The sequence below is a fragment of the Ambystoma mexicanum genome, chromosome 11, assembly GCF_040938575.1.
Source record: "Ambystoma mexicanum isolate Mex_15411 chromosome 11, UKY_AmexF1_1, whole genome shotgun sequence".
NCBI classification, from domain to species: domain Eukaryota; kingdom Metazoa; phylum Chordata; class Amphibia; order Caudata; family Ambystomatidae; genus Ambystoma; species Ambystoma mexicanum.
The window spans coordinates 179,733,904-179,758,721 of NC_090934.1; the positions used below are offsets into that span (position 1 = coordinate 179,733,904).

At 49.0% G+C, this 24,818-nt stretch overlaps 1 protein-coding gene across 3 annotated transcripts in view; it reads right to left on the bottom strand.

Moving 5' to 3' along the window:
• The window catches only part of HNRNPR (heterogeneous nuclear ribonucleoprotein R), an 872,346-nt gene that overhangs the window by 582,661 nt on the left and 264,867 nt on the right, over positions 1 to 24,818 (bottom strand). For all 3 annotated transcript variants that reach the window (XM_069622744.1, XM_069622746.1, XM_069622745.1), the window contains one exon: positions 14,770 to 14,877. In XM_069622744.1, coding sequence (XP_069478845.1) covers positions 14,770 to 14,877 — 108 coding nt within the window. The remainder of the gene's footprint in view (positions 1 to 14,769; positions 14,878 to 24,818) is intronic.

The window sequence follows — 24,818 nt, forward strand, 5'->3', positions numbered from 1 at the left end:
ATCAGGGGAGTGGACGGAAAGGCGTAGGCCTTCATGCCAGTCCACTGGAGGTGAAATGCATCGGCCAGAGAGCCAGGGCCCTGACCCTGCCAAGATACGAACTTGTGAGACTTCTTGTTGTACCAAGTGGCAAAGGGATCCACTTGGGAGTGACCACCTGTTGAAGAGCTCCTGAATAATGAGGTGGTCGTTAAGCTGCCACTCGTAATTGTCCATTCCTAGCCTGGTGAGCCTGTCCGCCTCCAGGTTGGACTCCCCCGGGAGGTGGACTGCCGAGAGGTAAATGTTTTCCAGGGCCCATTCCCACATGCTGATCACCAACTTGCAGCACAGAGGAGAGGATCTGGTGGCTCCCTGCTTGTTGACGTAGTACATGCTGGTCGAGTCATCTGTCTGGATGAGGACAACCTTGCCTTTGAGAAGTGGTAGGAATGCTCTGAGCGCTAACCAGATGGTATTCAGCTCCAGCCAATTGATGTGGTATTCCTGCTCCTGTCGAGTCCACGTGCCATGGACCAAGAGATCGTCCAAGGTGGCTCCCCAGCCCTCGAGCAAGGAGTCTGGTGATGGTGGCCTGCGGAGAGGGCGGCCGAAAGGGCTTGCCCGTCCGTAGGTTGCAGTCATGGACAACCAAGTTAGGTCCGGGTGGGGAGAAGAGGAACGTTAATCTGATCGCGAGCCCCAATCCTGATTCCATGAGGCCACGAAGTGCAGCTGAATCCTGCTCATCCTTAGTCTAGTGTGCGGAACGGCTACAGGACCGCCGCTAATAGACCCAGGAGATGTTGGTACCACCATGCCGAGGTCCCCTCTGCTGAGGAAGTGGGCGGTGGCCCTCTTGATGGCCGAGATTTTGTCTTCCTACCGGAAAACCCTCGGAGCAGGTGTCCCAAATAAGAATGTCAAGAGTCTGCGTAGGGAGCAGCTGTGACTTTGAGGTTGAGCGAGAAGCCCAGGTCGTGCAGTGTATTCATAAGGGCATGGGAAGAGTGCTGAACCGCTTCCGGAGATGTAGCCCTGACGAGACAGTCGTCGAGGTATGGGTAGATGTGGAGGCCCTGCGCTCTGAGGAGGGCCGCTACAGACCCTGGGGGCCCAGTTAAGGCCAAATGGAAGGACTTTGCATTGGAAATGGTAGCCCATGATCCTGACCCATAGGAAAGAATGATGAGGCTGCCAAATCGGGATGTGTAGGTACGTATCCTTCAGATTTAGGGAGCACATCCAGTCTCCCTTGTCCAGTGTTGCTGCTATAAAAGCTGGCGTGACCATCTTGAATTTTTGCAGGGGTATGAAGAGGTTGAGGGTGGAAAGGTCCAGCACAACTCTCAGGCCCGCCTGGTTTATCTTCTAAATGGCGAAAATCCTGGATTAGAAGCCAAAATCTCGCTGGGAGGCCGGGACTTCCTCCACTTCCTGGCTCTCTACGAGCGACTGGATCTCTGCCAAAAGAGTTGCTGTCCCAACCTGTGGGGGAGGAGGGAAGAGAGGCTGGGGATAGGAAGGCGATACCCAGTGGATACTACGCAGAGAATCCAGGGGTCCGCGAAATTCTGGCACCAGAATTGTGCATGGAGAGCAAGCCTGCCCCCCACTGGAGACATGTGGACCAGAAGGGGTGCGTCATGCCTGTTTTACCTCGGAGGCGGAGGAGGGGGACTGGAAAAAGCCCTTAGCCCACCCCCCCCCCCCCACCATGCCTTTTGTTGTTTGAGTCGGTTCTGAGATGGCGAGCGGTCGGGCTGCCTGATCTGCGTTCCTGGAAGCCATGGAACCCTCCATATGTGCAACCCTTCTCCGAGCACTGCTGAGATTGGGTGTATGATTTGGGCGTGGCATTTGAAGAATGGATAAAGACTTTGCCGTTTGTGAGCTGTTTTTTTCCAGCTCTTCGTCTGTAGGAGTGGAAGAGGTCCCCTCCACCCAAAACTCCCCCCACCCCCCCACAGACCTTGAACGGTAGATCTAGAATGTGCTCCTGAACATCAGGGTTGAATTTCGTTGCCCAGAGCCAGGCTGTTCTCATGTCTGTGGCAATGCAGATAGCACAGCCTGATGTATCGATATGAGCCTGATGTAACGATATCGATATGAGCCACTGTGGATTCCATGAGGTCATGCGCCACGAGGTTGGCTTTCGCTAGCCCCGCCTTTAAGTACAATTGGCATTGAGTGGGGAGTTCCGGGGGGAGGGAGGCCACAATTTTCCGCCATAACCATTGCTTGGCAGCAGCCAGCATGGCATCGGCGTTGGCCTGATGCAGGTGCAAGGAGGCATTGGAGTAGATCTTCTTGCAATACGCCTCCAAGATCTTCTCCTTGCATAGCAGCGCTGCAGAGGAGGAGGCTGAGGACGACTAGGGCTTGATGCCGCAGCGATCACCGAGGAGTGTGGCTGAGAATGGGTCGAGAGCAAGAGTGTATCCCCCCTCAATCTGCCTGTAGTTGCCATCCAGGCATCGGTTGGCCGGCTGGACTGAGTGGGGCTTGAGCAAACCCTTCTTGGCCAAGGAAACTACATTGGTTTGCAGTGGAATCCCCGTGTTGGCAGAGGGGCGTCTTGTGAGGACTTCAGCCAGAACCCCCTCTGCTAGCTGTTTGACCTCGGGTTGGGGGGGCCCAGGTATGCCATCAGGCCAGCAAGACATTCATGGAAGGCCATGGCTGAGGCTGGTGTGTCCGGATCCTCGTCCGTATCCTTCGGAACTGAAGAATCTTGTGGAGGAGGGGTAGATGGCAATGGAGGCTGCGGTACAGGGACCGCAGCCGGTGGAGGTTGCAGAGTTGGCTGTGGAGCCTGAGGCGGCAGCTGCACCAGGATCTGGCGGCCAGATGAAGGCGTCTGGTAGCTCTAGCATGGCGGAGAGGACTTCCCTGACTGCGTCTTTGATGGTAACTCCCATCTGAGGAGACCTCATGAGGCCGAGAAACTTCGACGAGCACCACCTCACTGGCCAAAGAGGTGGTAGGGGATGCCGCCGGGGTAGCAGGGGGCTGCTGGAGCCGCTGCGTACCTGGTCCATATGGATGCAAAGGAAAGTTGCCCAGCGCAAATGAGGGGTAGACTGTAGGCCACCTACCCGGTTGCCAGTCCCACCTTGACTCGATAGAGCTGCGTTTAGGCGCCCCCTCGGACGCATTACCGGTTTTAGGGCATAGCCCCTCGGACATTGTGCCGGTACAAGAACCTTCCAGTCCCTCGACACTGCACCCAGGAGGATGCGAGGACCCCTCTACCCGAAGGCCGGGAGCTGTAGCAGCCTCAGGGAACATGCCAGTAGAGGGATCTGGTCGGTCCCTCCCACGTGGGAGAGGCCCTGTGAAGGAGTCTCCCTTGCGGGGTGCGCTGGAAAATATTGGCCCTACTTGGGCCTGGCTCGATGCTTCACAAACTTCTTGCGATCCTCTGGAGGTGACCTCTGGAAGAGCTCCCTCCACCTAGCGAGACTGTTCTTCAGCGCCTTCGAAGACAACGGGTCACGCCGAACATGACTGCCAACCATGGTCTGGGCCAAGGAAACGTAGGCAGAGGGCGTGGGGGTCTGAATTTGGGAAGAGCCCATTGCAGGATGGACACCTGCTGAACCATGTATAAGTCGACATGCACCGGTCAGGAGCGTGACGCCTGAGGACTGAGTACCTGAATGATAAAAAAGACAATCCGCGTGTGGAATTACATGGCCGAAGCCAAACCCAGGAGCGCTGTTGAATTCGGCCCATTCCTGTCGACACAGAAGAGGGGACTGCGGTGTGGTGCTGAAGGGCGCAATCAGGGCAGCGCATGCTCTTATGGCCGCACCTCCGCGTGCCTCTAAATTTAAAAAGGGGAAGAACGTTTTTTTTCTGGTGAAAAAGGTTTAGTCTCCCGTCCCTTGGAAGGGACGCCCATACAGTATGGAGGAAAGGGGACGGAAGTAAAAAATTGTCCGTTTGGAGTACTTGCGTGAACAAGTAACGGCAATGCCAAACTGCTGTAAACGTTTCTAAATGTTACTAAGGGAGATCTGGATTCAGGTAAGTATTAGGTCTCACACTCCCGTACTCTGATTCTTCCTAGGACTTGGCAAATCTTCTGAAGAGGGTCCAGGGTCACTTTTCCCACCGTCCCCTCTAACCCTTCAAGCCCAGAGACTGCCGGTTCGAGCATTTCGTCGGTCGGAGACAAATGCTGGTGCAAGGTCTTCAGGTTGTAAATGCAACAGAACCCCCTCTGCTAGCTGTTTGACCTCGGGTTGGGGGAGGCCCAGGTACGCCATCAGGCCAGCAAGACATTCATGGAATGCCATGGCGGAGGCTGGTGTGACCGGTAAATGCAACACCTCTTAGCATGGGACTGGACAACGGCCACTGATGCATGGTAATGCAGGGGGTATCACTTGCTGCAGTCAGACTCTGGCTCCTATCTCTGGTCCCCTTGATAATGGAACCACATTTGGACGATATGAGTGTTTTAGCAAAAACTGGCGATCTCCCAAGTTCCAGTCCTCACATCGGAACGGAGACGTCTGAAGCACAGTAGCCTAAACTGAGCTGGTCAGCCGCTGGGTAATCCAGGGACACTTTCGAAAGCTCTTCTTTGCAGGACTCTGAGCCGATGTCGAGAATGGATGATCCCTCCACTCTGCTGGAGATTTTCAACAAGACAGGGCACTTTCAGGACAGCAGCAGAAGTTAGTTGACGGGCCTTCTTCCAATGGGTCCGTGGTCTACTCACAATTCATGCAGCTGTAGAGGATACATGGCTCCTTCAGGATCTCTGGAATGGGTGCTGGGGGTCCTCTTATACAAAAAGCCAGTTAAGAGCCCAAATTCCCACTAATTAAAGATCTAGCCCACACACACACACTTCAGCAGTGGCCCAATCACGACCTCTGGTTTCAATGTGTGAGTGGTATTCATGAGTTCTGCCACCAGTTTGTGAATTGGGACCAGACAGTCCCAACCCACTTCCTGGCAGCAAACATATGGCTCTGCAGTAGCCCGTGAAAAGCCTCTGCTTTCCCAGGCACTGGAAGTCCATATAAGGATTTTCCTGGCCTCGCAGGACAGGAAGGGTTAGAGACGAGATGGCCAAGGGACAAACAAAATTCCATGTGGCACAGCCATGTTTGGACATTAGCCAAGTTAACATGGTGTTAGGCAGAATTACATGCAGTACCCTTTGGGAACACTACACACAATTAAGACTACAGGTGTAAGCACAATCTCACCTTTGGTATAAGTCTGTACTACACAGTTTTGTGTTAGCAGGGTTAAGCAGCCAGGCTTTTCTCAAGAGGGATGCAAGCAGTACAAGGTGCAACACAAAGGACTTGCAATCACAGTGGTTCAAACAAACACACTCCAGGTTTCTTGGTAAAAACAATATTAATTTATTTCTAAAGGACAGTCATTTAGAAAATATTCCACTAGCAATAAGCAGCTCAATATCACACTAGAAAACACTCCAGTACCCAAATAAGTTTAACAAGTAAGGCTCCCCAGAAGTGAGCAAAATGGCACTTCAGTAACTTTAAAAAGGAGTTAAAAGACACAGGTTAAGAATTAAACACAAATACTTTCTTAGGCAGGGCAAATCGTTTCAGTTCACTACAAGAGGCCGTTCAAATCAATAGGCCTCAGCCAAAGTCAATGGATCAGTGTCTTGGATAGGATAGCACAGTTCTGGTAGTAAACAGTTAAGCCTTCGCCAATGTTCTCATAAGTAGTTTGCATGAAAAATTCTGTGTCAGATTAGGAGCGAACAAGACTCCAAAGTTGGGAAAGTTTCACGAACTTTCAGTGCGGAAGAGAGGATTTCTCAACCACGTTTCCACAGTACCTTGGTAATGAAGAAAAGCCGTAGCTGAGGCAATGGTTCCTGGCAGTTCCTGCAGATCTTGCTGTTCCTGGGACTCAGTCGTGGGGACAAGAGGGAGGACGTCGGGAGTTTCCTGCACTGCACGGGGACAAATCCACAAGCTTGGCAAAACTTTGGTTTAAGGTGCAAGTGCCTTAAAGTCCATAAGGTATCCTTATCACTGACTATCTGGTTTTCAACAGCACTCTGAAGACAATTCGACCAGCATTGAGATGGTTTCCAGGTGCCTTGCGAGTTGGTTGTTCCCACCAGCTCAATGGAAGAAGTCGTCCTTGAAGGGGCTTCTCTGTCGAGGGAGTTTCAGGCTAGTCAAACCTGCAGCAGGGCTTCACCGGGCAAACCAACGGTCCACGAGTTGCAGCAGTCTTCCTTCAGCTAGTCTTTGGTTCTTTTGTTCCAGTGGTCGACTCTGCCTTCCAGGTCCCAGAGACCTGCTGTTGAACAGTTTTCTCCCATTCAGTCCAGCCTACCTGCCACTCACCCAGCAGGGTGGCTGTCCTTGCCGGACAGTCAGCCAGTCAATCACGCCAGAGTGCATTTGGGTCTTCTAGGAGACTAGGCACAGTGAGTTTCGGGCACCTCCCTCACTTCCTGCCCACCCCAAAAACTCAGGTGCCAAAGACGGTCTTCAGTACTGAAGACTGCCAAAGGCAAACTAACAAAGGGACCAAACCTGATTTGGCGCGCAGAGACAAACACTAGAAGGACCTTTCCAAAAAGAGATGGCAAAAAGTCAATCAGAACCTGTTTTTACAGAGGGGGCTCAGACGCCATCTTGAAAAACATGGCTTTGGTGGATTTTAGCTACCGGAGCGTTAACGGGTCCCGGCCTGGAAAATCATTCTAATACCACTGCCAGCAGCCATTCTAAGAGGAAAGGGTAGCTTTTGAGTGCTACATGAGTTCAAGGCATAGGCAATACGAGGTATTCCCTCCAACACTCTGCTGAAAGGCAGGGTGTGCTGGGTCTAGCAATTTAAAAAAAGACTAGCAAAGTCAATTTAACTTTACATTCACTGGGAGACAGTAGTCCTTGGGAAGTCTGAAAGACATCCCTGTGCTACTACACTGAGGGTGCTGTGTGGCACACAAGAAAAGATTATGCCATATACAAAGAAAATAAACAGAAAACAAACAGAATAAAGTAAGGAGTGCCTCAATATTACAGGAAATCAGGGACATGCGGTCTGACATTGCCCAGAAATTTGAAAAAAATTGATCAAAGGGTGGACAAGGTCGAGGATAGACTGTTGCAGGTGGAGACCAATCAAACATCAGCGTCCCTAGCGATGTAGGCCTGAGGCTAGCGGCCCTGGAGAAAAGGGATGAGGAGAGGTCCAGGCAGATGGACGACTTTGAAAAAAGGGAAAGGAGGAACAACCTAAGAATTTTTGGGATACCCGAAGTGGAAGGGGAAACGGACATTATCCAAACGGTGAGAGACATCACCCTCCCATTTGCTTAAGAAATGACTACGGAACTCACATTTGATAGGGTGCATAGGGCCGGGGGTAGGGCAGGGGCCCCCGATCTATTCTGGTCCGGTTTCACTACTATTCGGAAAAAACAAAGGTGTGGGAGGCGGCCAGGAAGGCTCGGGAGATCAATGCCCAGATCGCAATCTACCAAGATCTCTCCGCCTACACTCTGGCAAAACGCAGGATGTGTCGCCCCCTAACGCTTCTGCTTAAGAAAAGGGGGGTCCGCTACCGTTGGGGCTATCCCTTCTCCCTGACTTTCGAGTATATGGGCCAGCGTTCAACTCTGATCACGGAAGACGACATACGAGGAGCCATCCAGGACTACGTAGTGGACTCGAATCCCCGGAGGGGCCTGTCGGGGCCGGAGGGGGATACTCCGGGGGGCCCAGGCCCGTCGAAAGATAGAAGGAAAACGGGCGCGAGGAAATATAGGAAAATGAATACTCCGTCGCCAGTCAAGGAGGGAGAGCGGAACGACTCCGAGGACTGAGGACTGGGGAAACCCGCTGAATCTTGCAAGGTGAACCGAAAAGACAGTGGACTTGCCATTATCGAACAGCAAGTATGGGGGAGTCAGGAGGGGGATGACGCTGCAGGGAGGGAGGGGGGCTCATAAGGACGAGCACTACATGGGAGCACTACATGGAGCGCCTGGTCGAAGCGGGCAGGCTGGTGGTTCGGCCAAAACCCAGCGATGGCAGAACTACTTGGCTGGACCCCGGGGTGGGGGGAGGGGGGACACAAGACTGTTGGGGTTGTTCAGTTAGGGGTTGGGACTGGGGGGCAGGTGGAGAGATGTTTTAGGCCCGCCGGGGGAGGGGGGGCAGAGAGGGGAGGGTGAACAGGGAGCACAATATGACACTAAGGGAGCGCGCGAGGAGGGGTGAGGTGACGAGGTGGTCTGCGAAAAAAGAATACTTAGATAATGGCTGAAAGTCTGCCGTCCCTGGGAGTGGGCTCCCGAAACGTCCGGGGTCTGAACACTCCTACAAAGAGGTCCCTGGTTTGCAGGGAATTTAGAAGGGCTAACCTTGACCTTTTCGTGCAAGAGACTCACTGGGCCCGGGGGAAGGAGCCCAAAATGCGGGGTGGAGGAATTGGGGAGGTTTTCTGTGCATCCCATAAGGGCAAGAAAAGAGGAGTGGCCATGTTAATATCAAGGAACGTGGGTTTCGAGAAAGAGGCCGTATTGAAAGATCCAGAAGGCCGTTACCTGTTGGTTCGGGGGTCCCTGCAGGGTGCCCCACTAACTTTAGCTGTAGTATACGGGCCGAATGAAGGTCAAACTCAATTCTGGGAAGAGGTGAGGGATAAACTTAAGCTCTTTGTCCAGGGCCCGATGGTGGTAGGAGGGGGCGGGGGGGGATTTCAATATGGTTCTGGACCCGTCCAGAGATGGGAAACGTGTGGGCCCCCAGATTTCCAGGGTGGCAGACGAGACCATGGCAAGAAATTTCCAGAGAGTCAACTCAGAACTAGGCCTGGTGGACACGACCACCCCCCCGCCCCCTCCCAGGTCGGGCGCCCCCTTATTCACATACTACTCAGCCATCCATACTTCTTTTTCCAGAATAGACTACATCCTAGTGGATGAGACCCTACATCCATTTGTCACTGGCCATAGTGGACCCTGTCCCCTGGTCGGACCACAAACTGGTTCGAGTCACCGTAGCAAGGGGATGGTCCAACGACCGCAGGGGTAGATGGAAATGCAACAACTCCTTACTGAAGGACGAGGTCCACGCGCAGGAGGTGCTAGACACCATAACGGATTTCTTCAAGCTCAATGACAATGGGGAGGTCGCTGAATCACCCTGTGGGATGCTTTCAAGGCAACCCTAAGGAGAGTTCTCATTAAGAAGGGAGCCCAGAATAAAAGAGTGAGGGATGCCCAAGAAAGGTCCCCGAGGGAAAAAATATCCCACCTCCAGCCGGGGCGGGCGGGGGGGATGGGGGGTTCCCAATGGTGCCCTTAGATCGCGAACAAGTAATCGCCCTGGATGACTACAGGCTCCAGTTGAAGGACCTCCTCCTCCACAAAACAGAAAGGAGTCTCCAGCTGGTTAAGCAGAAATACTATGAAAAGGGGGACAGGGCAGATAGGATCCTAGCCTGGAAACTGAGGGAGGTGCGGAGAAGTAGAATGGTGAAAGCCGTGAAGAACGATGTGGGGTCAATAGGGCATGAAGCGTCCCATATAGGAGAGGCCTTCCGCCGATACTATGAACAATTATACTCATCAGAATATACTGGGGGCGTGACCGAGATAGAAAGGTTTTTGAATTCCATACAAGTCCCAGCCCTGACTAGGGAGATGGCTGACAGGTTGGAGGGTCCAGTGCAGGAAGTCTAGGTTGAACAAGTGATTAGTGGGATGAGGGCGGGCACTTCCCCGGGTGAGGATGGCTTCTCAGTATACTTCTACAAAAGGTTTCGCTCGACCCTGGCCCCGCATTTAGTAAAGGTTTTCAATGCAGTCCTGGAGGGAGGAACTCTTCCGGACTCTATGATGGAAGCCATAATCGTAGTATTACCCAAGGAAGCCAAGGACCCCACGAAGTGCTCCTCCTACCGCCCAATATCCCTATTAAACATCGATGTTAGGATCCTAGCCAAGGTCATTGGGAGGCGGATGGAGGAGATACTACCGAAACTACTCGGATAACATCCGCAAAACCATAGATCCGCCCAGGGATCGGATCTCGACGCGAGTGTCCTCTCTGGACTCGGAAAAGGCATTCGACAGGGTCGAGTGGAGATACATGCAACTCCTCCTCCAGAAAATGGGCTTTGGGGTACACATCAGGGAATGGGTGGCAGCACTGTACAGAGCCCCGCGGGCAAGAGTCCAAGTGAATGGCAGGCTGTCGGAATCATTCTCCCTCTCCCGGGGAAAGGGACAGGGATGCCCGCTTTCTCCCCTGATATACGTCCTAACAATGGAGCCCCTGGCCATAGCAGTTAGAGCACACCCGGACATCAGGGGGATTAGGAGAAGTAGAATTCAAACTGTCCCTTGCGGACGATATTCTGGCCTATCTGGTGGACCCAGGCTTCTCGCTCCCCCCTCTCCTGTCTCTGATGTCCGCTTTTGGGCGCTTCTCGGAATTGAAGATCAATACTTCCAAATCAGTTCTACTCCCCATGACGGTACGTGACCCAGGTTTGGACCCCTTGGACAGACTCAATGGGATAACAGTGGGGAAGGCCTCTATCCGATACCTGGGCGTCCTCCTTACCAGGGACCTATCCAACCTCGCCCCCGCCAATTATGATCCTGTTTTGGCGGGAATCTCCGCTGACCTCAGGAGACGGGGCTTGATGGTTCTGTCCTGGTACGGCCGCATGACGACGGTAAAAATGAACATACTACCGCGCTTACTTCATCTCTTCACTGCTCTCCCTACTATCGTCCCAGTCCACACCTTTAGGACGTTGCAGAATGCGGTGAGAGTTTGTATGGCAGGGCAAGAACCCGAGGACCGCAAAGGCGGTCCTGACCTTACCGAGAGAGGAGGGAGGGTTCAGGTTTCCAGACTTCCAATTCTATTTTCGTGCAGCCCAATTGCGCATCCTCCAGGGGCACATGAAAGAGGGGATGGGAACTTACTGGTCTTACTTGGAAGACATGGATGCTCACCCCCTGAAAGTTCAAGACCTCCTGTGGGCCCCACATCGGTCGATCCCGAGTAGACTTAAATCCCACCCTACACTGGCAGTCCTATGGGCAATCTGGAAAGAGGGACCCAGACGGCACATTTGACATCATGGCCGTCCCCTATGTCCTCACTCTAGGGCCACCCCCTCAAACTGGGGAGCAGGGTGTTCCAAAAGGCTCAGACTTGGTCCGACTTGGGAATGGAATGGGCGGGCCAACTATTCAAGGAGGGGGAATTCCTATCATATGAGGAGTTAAGTGACGCTCTTGGGCAGGGGTCTCTTTCCTATTTGAATATCTCCGCCTGAAAGGTATCCTCCGTTATCAGTCGTGGGGTCAGAACTTAAAAAGGCAGCTGACCCCTTTTGAGAAATTTCTTGATTCAGCGACCTCAAGGAAGGGGGCGGTATCTGGGATATACAAGATCCTTAACACCATGGGTTCCGTACATTCTGGAACAATCTGGCAGGGGAGGTGATCTCAGGACGCCTGGTCGAGGATATTTAAAACTTGTTCACGGCAGATATGGATCATAACTTTAAAATTTTACAGGAGTGGCGCAGAGACCCGGTGAGGTTTTCAAAATGTTTTCAGGAGTGTCCCCCGAATGCCCAAGGGGCTGCGGTCAGGTTGGATCGAGGGGCCATATGTGGCGGCATTGCCCGAAGGTACAGGCGTACTGGGAGAGGGTAAGGGGTTGGATTGCGGAAGTCTCGGAGGAACTGCTCCCCCTGACGGTGCTGCTGGGTCTCCCCCGGAAGACACGGACACATATAGATACCCTAGAATGTGGGAAACAATGCTAAGGGCGGGGAGGGTGGCCTTGGCCCAGAAATGGAAGAGTCCGGAGACCCCCTCAAAGGAGGACTGGCTAAAGAAGGTGAAGCAGATGTCCTTGGACAAATTGACGGCAATGGTAAACAATGACTCTGGCTCATTCCAAGCGAACTGGTATGGGGTGCAGGAGTCCTGGGGATGGGATGTTCATTGAAGCCCGGTGGGGGTGGTGAGGGGAACAGCCAGGAGCTCGGGGGAGGGCGGAAGCCCACGGCCCGGGGAACGGTGATCGAACAACAGTCATGGAATACTTCAGCGTCCACAGTCACTTCCAAGCTCTGGTTACAAATGTGCACTCAAAGTGTCTCCCAGTTATTTTGCGCAAGTTGAAATGTGCTTTTGTTTTTCCCCCCCCCTCTTTGTCTTTGTTTCTTTTTTTTTTCATTGGGGGGGGGGGGGGGGAGGGGCATGGGAGGGCTGCAGGGCGTACCGAATGTCTATATTTTTGATCATGCTTTGAGCCTGTTCGTTATATCAAGAAAATGTTAATAAAACCAAAGTTTGAAAAAAAAGAAAGTACGGAGTCCCAAAGTTCAGCAAAAGAGATGGGGGTCTCTAAGGTAGAGAGGAATTAGCACATTTTGAGAATTCTCCCCAACAGTAAGGCTGAAGTAAATACATGAGAAAACAGCAAAAAGTAACTGCAGCTAACAGCTTGTCCCTTAGGCACACCTAAAGTAACCAAACAGCTTCTGAGGGTTAGTTTAGGGTAAAACCAAGAGCACCCCATTGTGCAATGATACAAAGTTAGCAAAAGTGGCAACAAAGTAACAAGACTAAGGGAAACAATGTTTCCCAGTACTGACAGCCTGTAGGACATGTGTTTCCTCATGACAAATTAGCAAAAGCCAGTGTAGTGAGGCTGAAGGCTTCACTGCAAAAAGTGCGGGTCAGGTAAAAAAATAAAAGCAAAAGGTTTGGGGGTCCATGGAAATGGAAGGAAAGGTGCTGTAAAGAAATATTTCCTAACAATGACAAATGTGCAAAAGGTCAGGGGAGTAAAGTAAGCACTGCTGTTGCGGTCTCCCCCGTCCTGCATATGGTAACATTGAGCGCAAAACCCTTTGTCTCCCATATCCCTTTTACTTGCCTTTGGTCGACCGTGGGTCAGGTCTCCTACCCCTGGGCTAGTCTTCGCAATGTCTTTGGATACATTGTTATTTCACTTAAATAGTTTGGAACTGTTTGAAATTGCCATCACAGCACATTGCACCCTTTTAGAGACTACATTCCCTAGAGAAACTAGTGACTTGAGCACTAGTAAAGGGAATTGCGCTTGAGACTGGTTCTAATTATTTTATCTACATCCGAGTACTTACCAGTTAGTTATCGAAGGATACAAAGCAAGTGAAACTATTGGTGAAAGTATGCATTTGTGATATATTTTTGTGTGATAATCCTACCTGCTAGTTTCACTTTCTAACGTGTTAAGGCCTAATAACTATTTTTGGTTTTGGCAATGTTTTGTATTGCTTGCTCCACAAAATATGCCAAACACCCCCCATCAGCGTTCCCCCCCCCCCCCCAAAAATATTTGGTCCAGTCAGCAGCTTTGTAATTCACAAGTTGGGTGCCGATTTCATTTCCCAGCCACAGTGATTTTTAAGGTTCCCATTTTGGGAAACCTTTGACGGCAGGTTGTTATTCAGTCCTCTCAAGGCTGCCTCCTACCCTCAATATCTCCAACCCCCCCCACACTTGTACGCTACTGCTGGTGGTGGTGGTGGTTGTTGGGCTCCTTCCACAAGTCCTCCCTTGATGCTTGTCAAGTTTTCTGCAACAGGACAACACCAACCGTATACTGTAATCAACCCCATCCTCTATACCCATCCTGTCTACCCCAACACTCCCACCAATACCTACTAACCCAATCACATTCCCTATATAGCCCCAATCTGCACCCACCCCTAAACCCCAAATATCTCTACCCCTACTCACCCTAAACCCCCACGAAACCGCCACTCCACCACAAAATCACTCCATCCCAACACTACCACCCAAATCTCTACTGAACCCTACCAATGTACCCCCCACTCGACCCAGCCACACTAACACCCACCCCACCACTCATGCATTCTATTTCTTACCCTCATTCATATTTCCTCTCGCTCATAATCAATGGCACCCACTCTCAATGGCTTCTTCCCATGCTCTATTCCCCTCCCCCCCCCCCCCCGTCTCATTCTCTTGCACACCTGCCTCCCATCTCACATCCACCTTGGAAACTTCTTGCACTCGCCTACTTGTGCCTTAGTGCCTACAAATACAAAATGCAAACCACAGTAAACGCCACAACTATTGGCTTGGCCAATGTTATATATACTGTCTAAGCTGAATTGAGTGTTATTCTATATGGACTCATTGGGGCCCAGAGGCTACGCTCACTCCCCCACGTTTCAATGATTGGGTTTTGCCTAAATTCTGACCTCCCTGTTCACAATACCTAGTGGCCGCCTAAAATCTTACCCCCGGGTTGATTTTAGAAACCCATCTTAAGCACATACTGTAAAGCATTGCAGTAGAGAGCTCAAGACCCTCCTCTTCAAGGAGCACCTTCACCCACTGTAACACCAACGATTTTCCACCCCTGCAGCTGACCCCAAACCTCACAACTCACATAATTTTCTGTTTCCGTTTCATAACAAGGTTGTAATTTTGCCGACAATGTGTAATCCTGTTTGCCCCCGATGTACAGTGCTTTGCTGCATCTCGCAGCAAGACCCACGCTCAAATACCCAAAATAAAATAAAGATCTAATTAACACAGATCGACAAACTGCTTTATAAATGTGAATGTCTCTCCAACATAGTCTATTTCAAACATGTGACTATGGAAATTACCAACCATGCAGGGTAAGAGCTTGGTTCAGTTAAACAAGCTGCTTTATTGCAGTTGGAAATCAACAGAACTTAAAAATGGATTAAAATACTTACTTTGATCTTCGATTCATCTGGTCCCTTTGCAGAGTCTTGCACTTTGTTTCCTTGTTTCTCTCTCTGCCTGTACGTTTTCATAACGCCGCATAAAAATGCACTTTTATTCTGCAAAAAAGTTAAGAAAAGGCTACAATACACTAAACACATTGATTACAGATACAAGACAGACAAGCCAACCAAACGTGTCAAAATCTTAAAATGAATACCTTACACGTGAACGTCCAGTTAAAGTAGGTATTCAAGAAGTATTTAAAGCCTATCCGTGCTTTTAAACATACAACCACTAACAAACAGTGTTGCTAGTCGCCATCAAAAGTGCACTTTCTTAAAATCCCATACACAATGTTTTCTGCATGTGCATCACCTTCAGGGATGCTCACATTTCCACTCAATACCCAAAGGAAACAAATCATCAAAACAAACACTGTTTGGATATCGGAAACTGTTTCAACACAAAAAACAAACAAAAACAGTGAGCATCAAATTTACAACACAACAGCTGTAAATGTATAAAGAAAACTGCCAATAAGCATCTTGTAGTCATACTGTTATACCTGCAAAGTAAGAGTAACAGGCAATCTTAATGGATATGTACATTAAATTCATAAACAATATGTCCACACACTGTGGGATCTTTCAACACAAGAGAAATATTAAAATATGTTGTCCTTTTTTCATCAAAAAAGCAGTTTAGTGACAACAGGAAAGATTGCTACACTGGAACCTGGATGAACAAGGGAAACAAAATAGAGGAAACAATTACGTACGAAGAAATGACTCCCCTTAAGGCAGAAGGTAGTTGCTGCCTCCCATCATACACTATACTGACGGCTGAAGGCAGTATGGGTCATCTGGCATAGTGAGAAGCTAAACCTCCTTAAGTCATCTGATTTTGCCACTTGATTGTGCCAAGGAGGAGGCACATTAAAAGAAATTAAAACAAGACACTCAGTGTAGCGACTACTGTACTCCAAATCATACTGTCCTTCCCTCCATACTTGTGGAATGTTGTCCCTGGGAAAAGGGCAGGACCATAGTATGATGGATCATTACATTCTTGAAGAAAAATCCAGTGTGTGCGAACACATGTTGAGAACGCCGCTATATCCCCCTCGTGCAACCCCAAACAGTAGTCCATTTTAAAGCAGCATAAAATCTAAATCATATTGCAGGAAGATGGCACAAAGGATCATATGAGGGAAAGGGGACCATGGCTACAAGCAGAGCAGTCTACGTTGAGCAACTTGTTTTTGGTCCTGCATACGGGCTATAATGCATCTCTAAACTGGTAGGATGGAGAATGGTACAGTGAAGAAACCAGATTAATGCAACAGCAAAACATCTGACAAAGAGTAGCCTGGCCCAAAAAGGTATCTGGCCTAGAATGAATCCAAAGAATAGTGTTTGCAGAAGGTATGGACTGTTGCCCAGGTAGAGAGGAGCATGCTTTCGGTGTGCTACTGGTGCGCTAGGGGGACCCTTTCTGATGGCATACGATTTAGTACCCAACCAGCAATACAACCTTTGGCCACCTTGTAACTTCCAGTGTAGGGGCACTTTTAGGCAAGAATTGATGTAGTAACCCTGTGGGAGACACTTGTCCTCTTGGTATTAGGTGACCTACCTTTCGGTATAGGCCTGTACTACACCAGTTGTTAGTGTGGCTGAGCAGCCAGGCTTATCTCAACAGGGGCAAACGGGAGCTGCAGAGCTGTAGCAATAGAATTCAGAAATACGAGTAACCAAGTAGCAATTGCACTCAAGGTTTTAGTTAAAGAGATGCTTTTTACACACTTCCTACACCCTGAGGTGACTTCCCTAACTAGGACAGTAATGGCATTTATAGATCACTAGTACACTTTGCTCTTTCCTTTCTACAAACCTCAATCTACAAAGTCTAAACAGGTTCTCAGAGAATGCAAGCACTTAAATCTTCCAATGAAATCTAGACACAAACCTTTCCAAGCAATAATAGTTTAAAAGCAAGTTATCCCGGAGGGACAATAAATATAAAAGTCAAGTGGACTAGAAGACACTGCAGGGAGCCAGGACAGCCAAAGTCAATTGGAGCACAGTCTATGGAGCTGAGGCACTTCTTAGATAAAGACTTGCATCAAGTTAGAGAGTGTAAGAAAAATCACTGTAGAGTCAGAAGTTGTTACGCTTGTGAAGGATAGAGCTGAAATCAACTCTAGCAACTAGCTACTGCAAGTCCAATGAGAAGAGCAAAGCTAAAGACACTGAAGATGAGTGGTCCAGCTGGCTTGTGTCTAGTTGCAGCGTTTCAGATCCTGGGTTCCTGGGCCTCAGTCGTAGGGACAAGAGTGAGGTCAGCGGCAGCTACGGTTTCTTTTCAGATTAGCTGCACTTCACGGTTTCAGTGCTCTGTAAACAGCACCACCACGGATCTTAGACACTGGTTGGGCTTCCTTCACTCCTACAGTCCTGCACTCTTGTGAGGGGGCTTTAGTCATCCTGCTTATGGAGGGTCCTGGGGAGACTCCTGGAGCTTAAGGCTGGATTGCAGACGTTGCACCCTACTATGGATTTCCCTGACCCCTGGGACTTGGTTCGTGCAACAGCAAAGAAGTAGAGCCAGTCGGGAAAGAGGGTCCAGTGGAGTTAGTCTCAGGGTTGGTTGGTCCTAACCCAAGGGAAGAAGTCGTCCCTTCCGGAGCTTCTTTTGTTGATCAGAAAAGGAGCTTCAGCACTGCAGAGCAACAGGGCTTCATCAGGAAATTCAAATGTCCACCAGGATGTTATGTTAAAGGTACTTATATAGCGCAGCGTCACCAACGGAATTGGTCCCCAGGCGCTCTGGCAGATCTGTAAACGCGAAGGACGGATATGGTTAGTCGAGGGGAGGGGCTAAGGAAAGTGGGAGAAGTGGTGTGCTGTTGGCAGCTTCAGCTCGGTATACACAGAGTGCTGGGCTTTGGTGCTAGTATCGGATCGGGCGAGGCCTCGAGTGCTGAGGGTGATGTTTATGTGTTGATGCGGTGTGGTAAAGTGCTTGCGAACTGCTGGGAGAGAGATGGTTGTGTGGGTTAAGCATGCAGAAGGTTGAGGGTTGGGTTAGTGGGGTCAGACCGTCCCAACCCACATCCTGCCAGCAAACACACATAGCCCTCCAGTAGCCCGCCAAAAGCCTCTGCTTTACCGGGGACTGGAAGTCCAAGACAAGGATTTTCCTGGCTTCACAGGCCAGGAAGAAGGCTAAAAGACCAGATGGCCAAAGGACGAGCGAAAAAATATGCCCATTTAGCACATCTAGAGTAACCAAAAATCCTCTGAGTGTTAGTCTAGGGCAAAAACAAAGGTGTACCCCATTGCACTGCATTGTACAATGGCGCAAATGGCTAGCATCTAAAACCACTCTCAGCAGATCTATGTTCGCCACCACTACAATTACAAATCTGAGATCCAAAAAGCCAAAAAGGCCCATTACAATCAACAAATCCTGAACTGTCACAGCAGCAAAGAACTCCACAAGATCATCTCAGAATTCGTGAAACCCACCTGCAGCTCTGCCCAAATCACGCAATCGCTCTGCGACTCCCTCACTACATTTCTACAACAGCCCTTGACAAGATGGCAACCCTTAATACCAAACTATCCACCCTCACCCCCTGCCCCGCTTGATTGTTGCCCCGACTGCCGCAATACCAACCTTCAACTCTTTCCACCCCATCTCGAGACACGAGTTCCTAGATCTACTATCTGGCAGCAGACCCTCCGGATAACCCCCTTGACCCCTGTCTTTTGAAAGAAATATTCTCGTCTATATGCGCAGGTGAACAAGAAAGGTCCAAACTAAATGACTCCCTCACCTCTGGCATCTTTCCAGAGGCTTTTGAAATAGTGCATGTTAAAAAAAAAAAAAAAAAAAAAAAAAAAAAAAATCTCTTGACCCCAAACATAGGCCAATCTCCAACACCGATTTCATTACAAAACTCACCACTTTGCAGAAACCAACCAACTACTCGACCCCACTCAAACAGGCTTCAGCCCACACCATGTAACAAACTACTCGGATCTCAATCTGGGATGATCAAGGTCGCGGCAGACTCGAGGGTTGCGCAGCGCTGATTCGCCTTGATCTAGCAGCCTTTGACACAGTAAATCAGTCTATACTCCTTGACAGTCTCTACTCCCTAGAAATACAAGGCTCAGCACTCAAATGTATTACCTCTTTCCTCAACAGGAAACAAAATCACTTTGCTCCCCCTTTTCTCTCAACCACACGCTCCGTGAACACTGGAGTACCCCAAAGTGCCTGCCTCTCTGCTCAATTCAACCTATATCTGACCACTCTACCAGGATTCATCCGGGTGCACAACCTCACCTGCCACAACTACGCAGTCGATACCCAAATGAGCCTACGAATCCCCAAAACAAGCTCCAAGCCCTGACCTTGAAGCTTGCCTCAGTGATTGACCGATTGATGACAGGAAACCACCTCCTTCTGAACCCAGATAAACCAGATCATGGTGTGTGGCAATACTGCCCTTCTCCCGCAACCGCTCCCATTCCCCAACTCTCCCCTCCCCTTCCAAAATAGTCAAAAACCTTGGCTGCACTATGGACTCGGACCTAACCCTCTACCGTCAGAGCAATAATTATCAAAATCCTGTCACTACCATCTCAAACGCCTAAGACGCATTTTCCCTTACCTCACCTAGCCCAACAGACTTGCCACTATTATGTCCATTGTTATGTAGAGACTAGACTATGCCAACTCCTTATACCTGGGAGCACCGGCATACCAACTTAAACTCCAAAGAGCCCAGAACGCTACCACCAAACTCCTTCTTGCTCTAGGACACAGGGATCACATCTCCCCCGCACCCTTCACTTGCTCCCTGTGGGACGAAGGGCCATTTCAAAACCCTAGGAGTTACACACCAAGCAGTGCACAAGACCGGCCCAGCATACTTACCAGAGAAGATTAAACCCAACATCCCATCACACACTCTAAAGATCAAGCATTGCCCTCTTACTAGTGATTCCAGCCGCCAATTCAGCCAGGATTGGAGTGTCCACCTTCTCAACCTTGGCTCCATCTCTGTAGAAACTCACTCCCTCCCTCTGCACATTCGAGGCAACCAAGACTACATGGCCTTCCGCAAAGCTCTAAAAACCTGGCTCTTTCTGTAAACCGGACTATGATCATCTAGGGCCGCAACTTCAATGACATTACATTGGAAAGTAATTACAGCATGCAGACAAACGTCCAAAGAGATACCGAGCAAAGAGACCTCATAAATGGACCAATGTGTCACCAAGACAGAATTATGAAATGAACACCACCAATAGCAACCTTAGCGTCCTGAAGGCACTAAGATATGCAATTGCTGATTCTCCGCTTCCTGAGTCAACTACACAGGCCTAGCCGCTTCTTGCGCCTTCTACCCATGAATATCCCTTCGCTCCATACCTTGTCCCAACTACATACCTAAAACACAACCCCCCCCCCAATCCCCGGCGCTAGAACACCCAGACTCTACACTGCCTCTGTTCAGCCTATCCTTTAATGTCACTGCCTCGATGTAACTACATTAGTGCGAAATAACTCCTGTGCTACTACCAAATACCCTGCCTAGACCTACCCTGCAACCCACCATTAACGACAGACTGCGAATATGAGCCCGATGTGACTACATTAATGCAAGATAGCTCTTGCCCGATAACCAAATATCCTGCCTAATCCTATCCTGCATCCCACCATAAACCACAATCAGTGACCCAGAACCCGGGCCCCTGAGATGCATAGTGCTGAGCCTAAGAATAACCACTTTCCAAGCAATCTTATCTTACTCTGATCCTAGCTTGAATTCAACCTCAGAGTGCAGTAAGTGCAAAACACGAAGACTGCTACCAGCTCCTCCAGACCCAGAACGAAATCCTGAAACAGTGTGCTCATAAGAATATAACGCCCACTCCAGACACTCGTGTCTTTTACCACTATGCTACCTCTACTCTACACCAACACACAATAGAGCACAGCTATACCCCTCAATCAATTTCGCCTTGCGGCTTGCATACAAACAATACTCCTTGAACACCTCAACATCCTGCTAGAACGCAGCTATACCCCACGAAAACAATCGTCCTACACAGGGCTAGTGTTGCCAGAATGCGGTCTTGGATACAAACCACCAGACTACACACATTCAACTGATCTCTCAATATCACTGCACCTAATGTTAGGATGCAGCTACCACTAGGCAATCACATCAGCTGCTCACAAGTGAGTAGGGTAGCATAGGAGGCTTGGGTGCACTCAATATGACTGACTTGGACTATGGTCCCCAAGGGCGTTCAACCTACAAGCGCTTTGAGATCATATCATACCAATGATATATAGAGCGTTATATAAAAATGCCAACATAAGAAAAGGTATTTAAACCTTATGAGAAATCTAAAGGCTTTCTCCAACACTGCACTAAAGGTGCTGTGTGTTACCATACAAAAAGTAGCTGCCCAAGGAAACACAATCCAAATCAAGTCAAAAAACATGAGTAAATAAAAGGGCTCACTCACTTGAGGGTTAAAATTAACAAGTCCTAAAGTCGAGCAAAAGAGCTGGGGGTCTCCAAGGTTCAAGGGAATTAGCACAGACTGGAGAATTCTGCTCAACAGCCACCATAAGCAATAGATGAGGATCGAACATCGTGGTTTTCTCCAAATAGAACCTCAGTGTTCTACTCAAACACATACAGCGAAGCGTCTGTACACCATCTGATTGGGTCTGAGAAGGGGGAAAAAAAGGTAAATGATAACCTGCTTGAGCTGGAATTCCTTAAATGACTTGGGAGGGAGGAAGGCCTGGCGGCAAGGGGTAAGACGTGTCATTATGGAATATGAGAAATGAGTAGTCCTAGCGGAAAAACATTCAGCTCATTAAAGGAATGGGTCGGTCAGAATTTTTTATTGTCCCTACGGGTCGGCCATGTGTTTTTAAGCCTAAGTCGCTCGATTTTAGAAAAATTTCCTATGGACCTTACCAGAGTTTTCGTCCATTAAAAGCACGCGAAAACAGGCACCAGGGCGCTGCCATTTTGTGATAATCCTATCACTTGTCCCATCGCCCTGGCTGACCTGCTTTTGCGGCACTAAATCATATCCCCCGCCTCTGAGCCGGTCATCAGCAGACGCGTACCGTCCATTTCACAACGGCAAAGCACGTCTCGTTTCAACAATCGCTGCGCTTCAGCTAATGACGTGTCGCTATGGAAATGGCAAGACGCCTCTTTCCTCAAGTATAAACAGACCGTTTCACAACACAGCAACAGATTTGCGATTCCATTCCTCTCTGTTACTTTGAGTATTCTGTGACTCGTTTCTGTGCTCTGGTCAGCTACCTTTGCCGCTTGTAGCCCGTGTGAACACCTGTACCATCGCTATAAATTATTTTAGTTGGTTTACCACACAATGGCTACAATAATGCCCTACATGTACGAGCCCGAGTATACCGAGGAGGAACTACTGGAAAGGGAAACACGCGAAAACGATGGGGCTTTGGACGGCAGTTGGCAGGACGAATCAACGGATGAAGACACTGGACCTAGTCGCATGGACGGTGTTTCCACCTGGTGCACATGCAATCGGTGTGAGCTAATGCCAACCGAGGAGGAGAACTGCAGCTGCTGTGAAAACTTGGGATGCGTGGCCTACATTTCGGAAGGCGAGCCACGACCGCAATGCATCACCGAGCTGGCAGCCTGCCTCACACGGTCCGTGTTGAGGATAATGATGGTGCTTATGCACGAACTTCGCTCAACTGTTCGTCCTCGTAATCCGAGTAACGAGTAAGTATAATCTGCTTGTGATGCCACTACTATTTCATGGTCGTCTCCTATATCCAAAATTACATCTACACATCATTGTAACGCATGAAAGTCATTCAATAGTGTGCAGTGTCTAGATAGCATTTGTCCGAGCAGAATGCCATTCGTTACAAAAATTGTCATTGACAACAAACGTTTAATCAACATCTTGGTCATTTAAAAACAGTATCATTTTTCACAGGTTGTACCGGCTGGTGGCCTATCGTTCCTTTACATGGTGGCTTCACGGGAGGCTTCGACACCGCGTTCCAAGAGTAATACCTGCCTGTGCCGCTCGTGCCATAAGAGAAACTTTCGAGTGACAGTGGTCAGTACAGGGGATTTTCCCTCGCTGTGCTGCAACCTGACCTGTACAATGTGTAAAGTTTTGTATTTTTGTGCCAAGAAACAAAATAAAACACCATATATTTTAACAACGGTTGTTTCGATTTTTTAAATGAATCAAGTCTGTCTCCATTCAGCAGTCTTCCTGTGCCTTATCTGCACGCCCCAGGCCCATCCATCCCCACCCCCCTCTATCAAAGGCGGTTCGCGCCAGTGGATGCGCGCTGCCATGGGGGGCTGTCAGGGGCGCGAACGGCCAAGGTGCCAAACAGCATGTACACTTCAAAAGGTATCCCACGCCAAGGGCCCATCGCTCACATGGCCTCCTCAGACTCTGTGTCCGGCCAGGACCCCCCCTCCCCCCCTCACGCTGGCCGGCCCCCGGCAAACCACATAATACCACGACATACACACGTCATTCATTCACAAACACACCCCCGTTTATAATACTTTATAAACCACGATATGTCGCATGAGAACATCTTTGTGCTTTGCAAGTCAACTCCTGAACATGCTACTTGAGAACCACTGAGATCTATGTTAATCTGCTCGTCGTCGTGCTATCCGTGAACTTCTGTGACCGATTCGAGCAAACTCGTCAGTGTGCTACCTGTGGCCATCTACCTGTTCTCCTGCAACATACTGCTCTGCTTGCTGAATCCAACTGTTTGTTGGTCAAGGTAAGGCCATGAATCCTAGTCTTATTTCGCTGATTTTTAAATTTCTATCTATTTGCGAGTAGAGTACTCAATTGTGCTATGTTCATTGGTCTCATTGATATGGACTTGAGTTTCCATTGTTATGCTATCAAAAGATTTATTTTCATCTGTGTCAATTGTCATCGAATTGCATCCTTCGGGGGTCCAGTCCATAATGTAAGCATGTTTCCTTCTCGTGCAAGACAGAACATCCAAGGGATGAGTCACATGTTCAGAGTTTAGTCACATCATTTATAAATGTATGCAATTTATGCAAGTGCTTAGCTGCACACGATGAACTGGTATAGTTCCTGCGACCAAAACAAATCTTGCATTGAACATTGTATGGTTCATTTACTTTTGTATCACATTTTTATTCATCAAGATTGTATAATAATGTCGATATTTACTTTTCAGAATTTTCAACAATGCCTGCCTGTCCAACAAGTCTTAGAGGACAAGAGGGGTGATCGATACCGCATCTGCAGCCAGCACTTTTCCTTGAACATGTACGCAACATCTTGGGTAACAAAGAATAAACGGCGAACGACACGAAAATTGCTCGCGAACGCTATTCCCACTCTATTCGTCCACATTCCACCACTGGTGAGTCAAGTGTCCGGATTTAGCTTTAGGCCTTGCGGTAGTGTGTAGGTAGTCGAATGGATTAATTGATATTTTAGTTGTTGTGTCCCTTGTAATACTTTCAACATTGATACGAGTATAGCTTTTTGAATAATGACATTTATCAATATATTCTTTTTCGATTTCATAACCCACAAACGAAATCTATATATGGGCACAGGGAACTGCTATATTGCGCATTTTCAATAGCATTAAGTATTCTGTCTCCTTACGTGGCAATTTTTAATATTGGCATTTCATTATCAATCAATAATTTACCTTTACAACTGCTTGAAAATCCCTTAAATCTGAAGCAAGAACATTCTACATCCGTGACGCGCTCGCAGTTATCAACCACTTCTAGCGCGTATCAGGTAATCTTACTTGGTTATTCCGCTACAGACTTGTTTTATGCATGTCAAGTAATATTTTTATTGTATCGTGTAATTATTTTACCGAATGTTTGGTTAGGGCTTTCCAATTGATATACACCTTAGTTATCGTCCACTGGCGTTTGTTTTCAGTTATGATTAGTGTTATCCATAGTAAT